Source organism: Carcharodon carcharias, chromosome 5 (genome assembly GCF_017639515.1).
Source record: "Carcharodon carcharias isolate sCarCar2 chromosome 5, sCarCar2.pri, whole genome shotgun sequence".
Lineage (NCBI taxonomy): Eukaryota > Metazoa > Chordata > Chondrichthyes > Lamniformes > Lamnidae > Carcharodon > Carcharodon carcharias.
This window is the reverse complement of record NC_054471.1, coordinates 140,139,596-140,152,271: the sequence shown is the minus strand read 5'-3', so window position 1 is coordinate 140,152,271 and position 12,676 is coordinate 140,139,596. Positions and strand designations below refer to the sequence as shown.

Here is a 12,676-nt window from a genome sequence, read left to right as displayed (position 1 = left end):
GCTTGCTCTGCTGGACAACCATCAAGCAGGCCATTGGGCTTCAGAATGTGTGATTCCAGTGCCTGGATCAGCTGAGTGGTGTCCTCCAATACCCTCCTGCAAGAGTCTTGGTCATTGTGGTGGTCTGCTGAGCTCTCTATAACATGGCCCTCCAGAGGTGTGGACCTTGAGGATGGTGAAGGCCTGGAATGAGACAGCTCATTGATGGAGGAACAGGAGGTAAGAGAGAAGTAGGAATTGGGGACAAGGGAGATGATGCTGAACAATGAGGTACCCATGCTGCGCAACCACGTGCCCTCTCCTTGCTACCCTTCGGGGAGAGGACCTCCATCCTCTCTCTTATGGCTTCCAGAATTAAATCAGGTCAGCATTGGTTCCGCTCTGCCCCGAGTGCAGACCTCTGGCTCCTCTCTGACATCTCAGTGATGGATGCTGTGGGATGTCTAAATGATTTCCGCACTTTATCTGACCCACCTCAATTCCTGCCCCCACTGGCTCTATGTGGACAGAGATCCTGTCTCCATATCAATTAAGAGCTCAGCACCATGAAAATCTGAAAGTTAAACCCTCTCCCACCAGAGGTGGATTTTTGACGTAAAAAGAGGCCTGAGTCCTGGTTCCTGCCTCTGTCATAAAAATTTACCCCAAAGGTCTAATTGCTTAGAGGAACACAGAGATGTGGGTGGGATACAGATACAGAGAGCACTTAAAGTAGTAATACAAGTTAATAAGGCCATAAAAAAAAAAAGAACCAGACTTCATTTCTCATTGTATAGAACTGAAAAGAAGTTACTTTAAAATTTGGCAAGCTCCACACCAGGATGTGTTTCTGAAGGTAAAGCAATTGTTAAGATCATCGGCCCTACTGGTCCACTTTAACCCAAAGAAAGAATTGATTCGAACTTGTGATGCATCCCCTTATGGAGTAGGGGTTGTACTTTCACATCGGATAGCTCCAATTGATCCATTGGTTATTCATCTCGCATGCTCGATGCTGCAGCGCGACAATATTTTCAAATTGAGAAGGAGGGCTTCTCTGTTGTGTTTGCTGTTCAGAAATTCCATCAATACCTCTGCAGTCACCATTTTCGTATTATATCTGACCACTGAGATTATTTGGAGAAGGTAAGGCGATACTCCCCATCGCATCTGCTTACATCCAGAGGTGGGCACTGATATTGACTGTTTATGAATACACTGATTTTATTCACCAATTGGGAAGCTAGATCGCGCATGCTGATGCGCTTAGCTGCCTCCCCCTGCCAGATAACAACATAAAGGTTCCTATTCCAAAGGAGCTTGTTTTAGCACTAAATTGTCCAGGCCAAACAAATCCATGAATGGACAAGCCGAGATCCACTTCTATCTCCCGTCTGGGAGCAGATCTTGAATGGATGGTCAGGCGATGACATGAAGCCCTATTTCAATCCCAGGTATAAGCTCCCCTGTCAGGACCACATATTACTCTGGGGAGCAAGGGTTATTGTATCCCCAAGAGGGTGAAGGCCATTACTGGCTGAATTACATAGCACTCACCCTGGCATTAGTAAGATGAAGATGCTCGCGCACAGCTACTTGTGGTGGCCAGAGATGAATGCAGGCATCAAAACCCTAGTCAAAAGTTGTCTTCAATGTCAGCAGGTACAAAAGCTACCCAACCCCCCCAAGGTCCATTGCAGCCCTGCAAGTGGCTGGGCCGGCCATGGGCGCCCCTCCAAATAGACTACATGGGGTCCTTCTTGGGCACAATTTTCCTTTTACAAGTGGATGGATGTCTATGAAGTCCGGTTACCCATGGCTGTGGCTACCATAGACCTTGCAACAGAGTTTTGCAGTGCACGGGTTATCAGAGGTGCTCGTGTCAGAAAATGGGATTGCATTTACCAGCAGGGAGTTCCACAGGTTTACAACCCTCAACCCATCGGTATTGGCTCAGCTGAATTACTAATGAAGAGATGTCTCCGTACCTGTCTAACTCTTATCAGGCCGAATTTAGGGGGCAGGGTGGAGAGAAGCCAAGAGACCCAGAAGACTGGACATGATGGCCATAATCATGAAAGAAATTTCACGGTGGGATATATAGTTCTCGCAAAGAATTTTGGAGATGGGCCTAACTGGCTATTAGGCGAAGTGAGTGCTGTGACAGGGCCTCTCTCCTATAACGTGTCAGTAAATGGCTGAATAATTAGGTGACACATGGATCATCTCTGGAGAAGAGAGACAGACCCTCAAGAAGGAACGCAGTCATCATTTGCGTTTGAGTCAGCATCGCACGTGGAAGAAATGTCACATGATTTGGAAGGACCAGTGGGGCCTGTTGGACTCTAGAGGGTCTTGTCCATCGAAGAGGCCGGTGGACAGTTGAGCCCTGAGAAGGGTGTCTCAGAAAAACCAGCCAAGGCCGTTGAGCTACAACGCTACACACGCCCGAGAAAGCCTCCTGAGAGACCTGACTTTTAAATAGTTATTCATGTAAATAATTGGGATGTTGTGAAGCTTGTCAATTGTACTTTCAAGTAACCGGGAGGGATGTGGTAAAGTGGAGTGCTATGTACCTTTAAGAGAATGTAGTTAGTTGACTATGTGACTGTATTGACCAATCACTACACAGTGCGGGTTTCTTGGATAACTAAATCTAGAGCTGAAGGTGATTGAAGAGACACACATAGTGTTAGTATTCTGTTCTTAGTTCTAATAAACCACCAGTGTTTGCTCAGTTAATTGGTCTCTCTGCCTATATTGTTTCAAGCACCAACTAATGTGTTAATATCAAGGGTGCAGCTAGTGTTCGCCTGACAAAGCAAACCTGAACCAAAAACATAAAACTGAGGCCGCTCTATGCCTTCAGGAAGCTTTCACTGAGTGTACCCGCGTGCATGTGCACACTTCAGCGCTCGCACTCCTCCCGCCCACACCCTGGCAGTGCTGAGGTTATCAGTGCATGTTTCATGCTGGCTGGCATGGTTAATTGTGTACATATATGTGCGTATAACAGCATAAGCAGCAAGTGATAGACAGGGCTAAGCGATCTCACTACCAGCGGATCAGATCTAAGATCTGCAGTCCAGTCATGAACGGTGGTGGACAATTAAACAACTCACTGGAGGAGGAGGCTCCACAAATATCCCCATCCTCAATGAAAGAGGAGCCCACCACACCAGTGTAAAAAATAAGGCTGAAGCATTGACTACAACCCTCAGCCAGAAGTGCCAAGTGGATGATCCATCTCGGCCTCCCCTGGAGGTTCCCAGCATCACAGATGCCAGTCTTCAGCCAATTCAATTCGCTCCAAGTGATACCAAGAAACGGCTGAAGGCACTGGATAATGCAAACGCTATGGGCCCTGACAATATTCCAGCAATAGTACTGTAGATGTGCTCCAGGACTTTCCAGACCCCTAGCCAAGCTGTTCCAGTACAGTTACAACACTGGCATCCACCCGGCTATGTGGAAAATTGTCCAGCTATGTCCTGTAAACAAAAAGCAGGACAATTCCAACCTGGCCAATTACCACCCCATCAGCCTACTCTCAATCATCAGTAAAGTAATGGAAGTGGCCATCAACAGTGCTATCAAGTGGCATTTGCTTCGCAATAACCTGTATACTGATGTCAGTTTGGATTCCGCCAGGGCCACTCAGCTCCTGACCTCATTACAGCCTTGATTCAAACATGGACAAAAGAGCTGAACTCCCAAGGTGAGGTGGGAGTGACTGCTCTTGAAATCAAGGCAACATTTGACCAAATGTCATGTCAAGGAGCCCTAGCAAATCTAGAGTCATTGGGAATCGAGGGGAAAACTGTCCACTGGTTGGAGTCATACCTAGCACAAAGGAAGATCATTGTGATTGGTGGAGGTCAGTCATCTCAGCTCCAGGACATCACTGCAGGTGTTCCTCAGGGTAGTGTTCATGGCCCAACCATCTTCAGCTGCTTCATCAATGACCTTCCTTCCATCATAAAGTCAGAAGTAGGGATGTTTGCTGATGATTGCACAATGTTCAGCACTATTCGTAACTCCTCAGATACTGAAGCAGTCCATCTCCAAGTGCAGCAAGACCTGGAGAATATCCAGGCTTGAGCTGAGAAGTTGCAAGTAACATTTGTGCTACAGAAGTGCCAGGCATTGACCATCTCCAACAAGAGAGAATCTAACCATCTCCCCATGACATTCAATGGCATTGCCATCACTGAATCCCCCACTATCAACATCTTTGGGATTACCATTGACCAGAAAATTAAATGAGTTAGCCATATAAATATTGTGGTTACAAGAGCGGGCCGGAGACTAAGAATTCTGCAGTGTGTAACTCACTTCCTGACTCCCAAAGCCAGTCCACCATTTAAAGGCACAAGTCAGGAATGTGATGGAATACTCTGCACTCGCTTGGATGAGTGCAGCCCCACCAACACTGCGGAAGTACGACACCATCCAGGACAAAGCAACATTGGCACCCCATCTGCTGCCTTCAACATTCACTCCCTGCACCAACGATGCACAATGGCAGAAGTTTGTACCATCTACAAGATGCACTGAAGCAACTTACACTGGCTCCTTCAACAGCACCATTCAAACCCAAGACCCCTGCCATCTAGAAGGACAAGGGAGACAAATGTATGGGAACACCACAACCTGGAAACTCCCCTAGAAGCCACACACCATCCTGACTTGGAACTATATCGCCATTCCTTCACTGCCACTGGATCAAAATCCAGGAACTCCCTCCCTAACAGCACTGCAGGTGTACCTACACCACATGGACTGCAGCAGTTCAAGAAGGCAGCTCACTGCCACCTTCTCAAGAACAATTAGGGTTGGGCACCAAGTGTCAGCCTACAGTGACACCCATGTCCCATGAATGAATAAACAAAAAGCTGAGGGCTGAGACTCCTCAGTAAAGCCAGTGTGCCCCCTCCAGTGCTTGAAGGGCAGGATGGATGATTCTCATACTGCCACTATTCTGTTATTATTGTTGTGGGTCTTAGATGTGGTAGTCATGAATCTGGATTTATAGATAAGGCTTGAGGCTTGACTGTTGGTAAACTTTTACCTTTTATTGAACATTATACTAACTATGTAAATACAAACTCAGCACAAGGCTCCATATAGTTCTATCTCTCTCCATACTGTTGTCATGTGATCTTACATTACTGATGATATAGACTCTGTATTTACATATTTAATATTAACCCTTTATGCTACAGCAACCCCCCTCTTTCCTTGTTGGCAGCATCCTAAATGTTCTCCCCTTCTGGACTCAGATCTGTGATGCCTATTAAAGGGGTGGCTCCTCTGCACCTCAGTTGTGTGCTGCCCCTTTAAATTTTGGGCCCGGTACTTTTGGCTTCTGAGTTTCTTGCCCAAGGCTTCACTCCTCAGAGTGTGAGCTCAGCAAGCTTTTACACAGAGATAATGTCTCCAAGATCAACCTAGTACTCTGGATTTCCAGGACACTGTTTTAGTGCTGCTAGAAGTCTGATGTGCAACCTTCCATGTAATTCTCAATGCCCACCCACCATCTTGCAGTGGGCTCCACAAAATTAAGCCCTTTGTGTGCATCATCTGAACTTAAGATGCAGCATCTCTAATGGAAATTTGAAGTATGCTGGTTCATTGTGAGGCAGTTGGAGTTGTGGGTCCCTGTACCTTTTATCTGTTCATTGTTAAGCTGACCCTGCAACTGATTCAACAAAGCACACTTGTCCTTTAGCACAATAACTGTCATTCGCACAGGAACCATATGTGCAGTGTACACAGTGTTGTTCTGAGAGACCACAGTTTCATTTATGACTGCTCCAGTCATACTCCTGCAGTTGGACATTCCTTCAGTATTTTGCCTGATCTGTGAGAGAGGAGGCAGCAATGAGCTGGTCCCTGCCAATGAGGTTTGTTGATCTTTGCTCGAAACCTGTCTTCATCAGATTCCCCCAGCACACTGAAGCTGCTAAAAGGGATCTCTTATACACTGGAAACAAGAAATCTATAACCATGTGAACAGTCAGGCACTCTGACTGTATTTATTGAATGTGTCAGTGAGGGCTCCACTGCAGATGCTTTGGGGTTGTCACATGCTCTATGTAGACAAGTGTGGACATCAATGCCTGCACAGATGTGGCTGGCATCTTATTTCCTAATTATGCCACACTTTACAAAATTTCTCATGCAGATTCAAATGGCTCCTGTTTATAATTCTGCTCAGAAAACAACGTTCTTTTAAAAGAAGGTGCTGTGCATTCAGAATCTAGAAGCACTAAAGAAGGACCTGAGTTGACTCTCTGGCAGCAAGTCTCTGCTGTTCCCATGACTGCTGGCTTCTGCACGTGTGTGCACCCTGACTTATCCAGTGCTATCTACTCAAGATCACCATTTATATTCTCTAGGCTACTATTGGTGCATGCTAAATTTGGAGAAATGATGCAGAGTGCTATGAGTTGCTGTCTTGCTCATGGAGACTGCAGTGTCAGCAGTCTGCTCTCACTGAATTACAAACAGAAAAGGAATACATGTCATAATTCTGACTCCTAACAGTACCTTCAAACGGTGCTTTCCTTGCAATAACTAGTGTGTGTTGTTTTTGTGGTGAAAGCCCAGAATTTCGTCAAATTAAGTTATGTCACAGTTGCATCATTTAAAAAAAATCACCATCTTATAGCCTGCAGAGGGAGTGACAGGTGGATTTCCTGGGCCTGGTCATTTGCATTCCCATTGATGCAGCCATTGGAGTAAAACCCAAATATAACTACCTGGAAACCTCTGCAGCCTTTAAAAATACAGTTCAACCCATGATTTCCAGCAACAGGCAGGAAAGAAACAGATGAGAGGAACAATGCTTGGTAGTTGCAGAAATCTCTACTTGAAAGCTTTAAACTCTTCCAGGACAGAAACGTCACGGTTTCTGATAGCTGTTGCCTATGTTAAACTCAACTACCCTGTAATAATTTGACAGAGTGGACAGGTTTCAGCAAGAAACATATAAACATTATTACAGTGAGCTTTTCAGGTGCTACATGCTCAATCAGGACGCTCATCAGGAAGCCCCAACCCTCCACCCCCCCCTGGATTGTCCATGCTTAGGGCTCATTGGTCAGAACCTCCAAGAACATCATGTGACCCCAATGGACAGCAGGAGAGGCTATACCTTCAGTTACCACAGTGTATTATAGTGCAACTCCAGGAAAAGTCACAACTGCTGCATCACTGGCTCTCACAATAACCTATGCAAATGAGACCATTAGGAACAGCTAGTTCCACACCAACGTAGTTGTCTCTTAACTGCCTGCTTAAGTGGCTACAGGGATAGGCAAAAATGCAACAAATACTGGTCTTGCCAGTGATATCCACATCCAGTGAACGGATTTTTAAAAAACGGCAGCCTCATTAGGAACAATGTAACTGAAGGGATACACTGAAGCTTTGTTCATTAGTAAGAGGATAGTAAGGTTCTAAAGCAGCACTGAAGGTTCAGAAAATGGTGAACTTGGGGAAATCTTTCAACCAACCATATTTATGGAAATCACTTTGGGCTTCAAAGTTGTAATCGTCAAACAATAATTAGAATAAAAGGAAATAGTAGAGAATGGAAAATCATTAATCTTGCTATGAAAATAATGATCTTTTGTTATAAATTTCCAATTCTCTTCATAAGGAAATATACATACTTTCTTCACAGAGGTTCAGCTTTGAGAGATTCCTTCCGTCAAACTCAAGTGATTCTTCACACATTGACCCATTCTCCTGAAACTCATTTGGGATGAGAGGCAGATCTTTGTTCTCCATTTATTCTGAGTGCTGAAGACTTCACCTGAGAAATGCATAACTCAATTACTGAGTTGTAGGAATAAAGATTTTGCCTCAGATACTAAATCAGTAATCTTTTAGCTGTCTTAATTTAATAATAAACAATTTCAATTAGCCAGATTCCGTTCATGCGGTCACTACACTTTCTTAGTCTTGCATAAGGGAAAAGTTCCATCCCTTTACTTGCATGTGCAGCCTTCATATTACAAATTAAATGCAGAGAAGAAACATCCAACAGCATTTTTAGATGTGTGCTTAAAAATAAGGTGGAAAAGTTAGGAGGGATGACTAAAAACTTGGATGAAGAAATGAATTTGAAAGAATAGGGTAAAGGAGTGGCCCAAGGGCTTAAGGAGGGAATTCCAAACTGTAGCTGCCAATTGTGAGGTAAAGGGAGAGGTGAGAGGATGCACAAGAGGCCAGAGTCAGAGGAATAGAGGTTTCAAGAGAAGATACGCTCATCAGGCTTCAAGAAGTTAGAGGTATAAAGAGGACCAAGGCCATGAAGGGATTTAAACATGAAGATGAGAATTTTAGATTTAATATGTTGGGGGATTCAGTGTCAGGGCAGATCAGCGAGGACAGAGATATGAGAAACATAGAAACTAGGAGCAGGAATAGGCCATTCGAGCCTGCTCCACCATTCAATATGATCATGGCTGATCCTCTATGTCAAAACCATATTCCCACTTTCTTGCTAAACCCCTTGATGCCCCTAATATCCAAAAAGTTATCAATTTCTTTCTTGAATATACTCAGTGACCCGACTTCCACAGCCTTCTGTGGTAGAGAATTGCATAGGTTGACCGCCCTCTGAGTGAAGAAACCTGTCCCGTATCCTGAGACTGTGGCCCCTAGTACTAGACTCCTCAACCAGGGGAAATATCCTCCCTGCATCCAGTCTGTCTAGCCCTGTTAGGATTTTTGGGGTTTCAGTCAGATCCCCTCTCATTCTTCTAAACTCTAGCGAATGAAGGGCCAGAATAAAACCAATCTCTCCTCATATGAGAGTCCTGCCATCCCCAGTGTCGGCCTAGTGAGCCTTTCCTGCACTCCCTCTATGGCAAGTATATCCTTTCTTAGGTAGAGAGAACAAAACTGCATGCAATAATCCAGGTGTGGTCTCACCAAGGCCCTGTATAACTGCTGTAATACATCCCTACTTCTGAACTCAAATCTTCTCGTAGTGAAGGCCAACATACCATTTGTCTTCCTAATTGCTTGCTGCACCTGCCTATTTACTTTCTTTGACTGGTGTAGAAGGACACCAGATCCCTTTGTACATCCACATTCCCCAATATATCACCATCTAAATAATACTCTGCATTTCTGTTTTTCACATCGAAGTGTATAACTTCATATTTATCCATGTTATACTGCATCTGCCAAGTGTTTGCCCATACACACAACTTGTCCAAATCACCCTGAAGCCTCCTTGCATCTGCCTCACAACTCACAACCCTGCCCAGTTTTGTGTCGTCAGCAAACTTGGAAATATTGCATTTGGTTTCCTCATCCAAGTCATTTATATATATTGTGAATAGCTGGGGCCCAAGCACTGCTCTCTGCGGTACACCACTAGTCACTGCCTACCACTCAGAAAAAGAGCCATTCATTCCCACTCTCTGTTTCCAGTCTGTCAACCAATTCTGAATCCATGCCAGTATATTACCCCCAATCCCATGTGCTTTAATTTTGCCCACTTGCCTCTTGTGTGGGATCTTATCAAAAGTCTTCTTAAAATACAACTACACCACATCCACTAGTTCTCCCTTATCTGTTCTACTAGTTATATCCTCAGAAAACTCCAGTAGATTAGTTAAGCATGATTTCCCTTTCATAAACCCATGCTGACTTTGCCTAATCCCGTTAATGCTTTCCATGTGTTCTGTCACCACATCTTGTATAATAGACTAGCATTTTCCCCATTACTGATGTTAGGCTAACTGGTCTGTAATTCTCTTTTTTCTCTCCTCCCTTTTTTAAATAGTGGGGTTACATTTGTCACCCTGTCCAATCTGTAGGAACTGCTCTAGAATCTGTAGAATTTTGGAAGATGACCACCAATGCATCCAATATTTCCAGGGCCACTTCCTTTAGTACTCCAGGATGTAGATTATAAGGCCCTGGGGATTTTTCAGCCATTAACCCCATTAATTTCTCTAGTACCATTTTTAAAAATTAATACTGATTTTCTTCAATTCCTCCCTCCCACTAAACCCTTGGTTCCCTAACATTTCTGGCAAATTATTTGTGTCCTCTTTTGTGAAGACAGAACCAAAATATGTGTTCAATTCTTCTGCCATTTCTTTGTTCCCCTGTTACAATTTCCCCTATTTCCAACTGTAAGGGACCTATGTTTGTCTTTGCTAATCTTTTTCTCTTCATATATTTATAGAAGCTTTTATGGTCAGTTTTTATGTTCCTTCCAAGTTTACTTTCATACTCCATTTTCCCCTTCTTGATCAATCTTTTTGTCTACTTTTGCTAAATTCTAAAGTGCTACCAATCCTCAGACTTGTTGCTTTTTCTGGCAACTGTATACGTCTCCTCTTTGAATCTAATACTATCCCTATTTTCTTTTGTAAGCCATGGTTGAGCCACCTTCCCTGTTTTATTTTTGCACCAGACAGGAATGAATAATTGTTGTAATTCATGCATACATTCCTTAAATATTAGCCATTGGCTTTCCACTACCAACCCCTTAAGTAAGGTTCTCCAATCCATCATTGCCAACTCACATACCCTTGTAATTCCCTTTATTTAGATTCAGGACCCTAGTTTCTGTCCTGCCTAAATATTGAATACTTCTGGATGTTCAGTTCCCATCGTTGGTCATCCTGCAGCCATGTCTCCATAATTGCAACTATATCATAACCGTTTATATCTATTTGCGCTGTTAATTCATCTACTTTATTGTGAATGCTCCAAGTTTTGATACAATGCCATTAGACTTGTCTTTTTAACCTTCTTAGTCATCTTAGCTTTATTTTGCGCTATGACCCCATTTGTTTCTCATCCTTGTTTTTTCTGCCTTCCACTTTTGCTTCTTATTTTCCTGTCTTTTGTTTCTAATTTGCTTCCCCCTCATCTGTTTCCCTGTTCTGGTTCCCACCCCCCTGCCATTCTAGTTTAAACCCTCCCCGATTGCACATATTGAGTGAGTGGAGCTTGGTGAGAGATAGGAGAAGGGCAGTAGAGTTGTGGATAATATGGTTTTACAGAGAATGGGAGCCTATAACCAAGTGATTGAAAAATTCAACTCTGGAGTTTTCTAGGGAATGAATTAAGGTTTTCACTGCAGATACCTTGTAATAGGGATAGGCAAGGACAATGTTATGGAGTTAGATGTAGGCCAATTTTGTGTGTTTGCAGCTGGACTTTAAACATGGCGCTCAGCATGATGTAACGGCGGGATGATGGCGAGCGGGCGAATGAGAGCCCACCACCATGGAGGAGACATATTTCCTGGGAGTGCATAAATAGTGCAGGATGGGTAAGGGGTTGTGTCCAGACAAAATTCAGCTCCCCCTTAAGAGGTGTAGGCTGGCTTTAAGTACTGTGGACTAGCTTGACCTCAGTCTGGCCTCACAATTTTGTTCTGTCTGCTCAGGTGTGCAGTCACTCATGTTTAGCACTTGGCACTGATTCCACATTACAATCATGTAAACCAGCACTAAGTTTGTCTGCAGTGGAAGCAATGGGCCTGGTTTAATTGTGTATTGTGATCCCGTGCCTGTTTTCAGGACTATCAACTTTTGCAACCATGATTTTCTGATATCACATCTGTTTGCAAAACATGTTAAAAGGTTTTAGTGTTTATTTAAAATGTAGAATTGCAAAAATATAACTTATTTGTTGGGGAGAGCTTTGTTGTGCACTCTCTTCTCATGGATCATTGTTTAGCAGAAAAATCTGTCTCAATACACGAACAAGTTGAGTTCCACATGAATGGAGGCAGAACCTGTCTACAGTGCTCAGCATGGGTAAAGGTTTTCTCATTCCTTAGCATGGAATTTGCACCAAGTGCGGTAGCGGGTGGGTAAAACAACATTTTACCCGCTGGCTGTGATGGCGGGTTTTCATGCCAAATTGTCCCGAACCCGCCTCACTATTTATGCACTCCCAGGAAATATGTCGCTTCCATGGTGGTGGGCTCTCATTCGCCTGCTCACCCTCACCCCGTCGCTACATCATGCTGAGCGCCATGTTTAAAGTCCAGCTGCAAACACACACCTCAGTGCTTCCAGCTCACCACTGCTGCATGGAAGATGTGGCCCTGAAATTGAAAAAGACTGCAGACCCCAGGTTTAATGACGGGTCTCTTGAGTGACTTTTGGATGCCATGGAGGCCGGCCGGGATGTCCTATACTTCCGCTGTGGCCGCAGAATGGGCAGCAATGTGAACAATCCAGCTTAGGAGGCAGTAGCAGCAGTGGTCAGCGCCAACATCCTTCAGAAGAGGACAGCCACCCAGTGCCGCAAAAGGATTAATAACCTCCTCCGTTCCGCAAGGTTAAGTCACTCTTTTCATCACTCTCAACGCACATACTCACAAACCCAGCACACATCCACAGGGCTCTCACTCACTGCCAGTTCAATGGACATCACCATTTACTCTCTCACACTCACTTTCATTGTCCTCATCCCATCCATGGGACCACTCGCCACCCACACAGGCATACTTATCATCGGCCTGCCAGGCATCCTGCTTACACTTTCCCCATCTGTATTCATGCAGGTCAAGCTGGCACACAACAAGGGAGAGAGGTCACAGATCAGTGGTGGAATGCCTGAAATCAAGGTCTTCACGGACTTTGAAAACAGAGCCCTCCAGCTGGCCGACCATGATCTGGACCGGTCCTGTGCTGACAGTGAA

The 12,676-nt window shown here is 44.4% G+C and overlaps 1 protein-coding gene across 2 annotated transcripts in view; it reads right to left on the bottom strand.

Annotated features, from left to right (window-relative positions):
- scara5 (scavenger receptor class A, member 5 (putative)) overlaps positions 1-12,676 on the bottom strand; it is a 146,922-nt gene that overhangs the window by 125,489 nt on the left and 8,757 nt on the right. For both annotated transcript variants that reach the window (XM_041188055.1, XM_041188056.1), the window contains exon 2: positions 7,659-7,801. In XM_041188055.1, coding sequence (XP_041043989.1) covers positions 7,659-7,776 — 118 coding nt within the window. In that variant the 5' untranslated portion in view covers positions 7,777-7,801. The remainder of the gene's footprint in view (positions 1-7,658; positions 7,802-12,676) is intronic.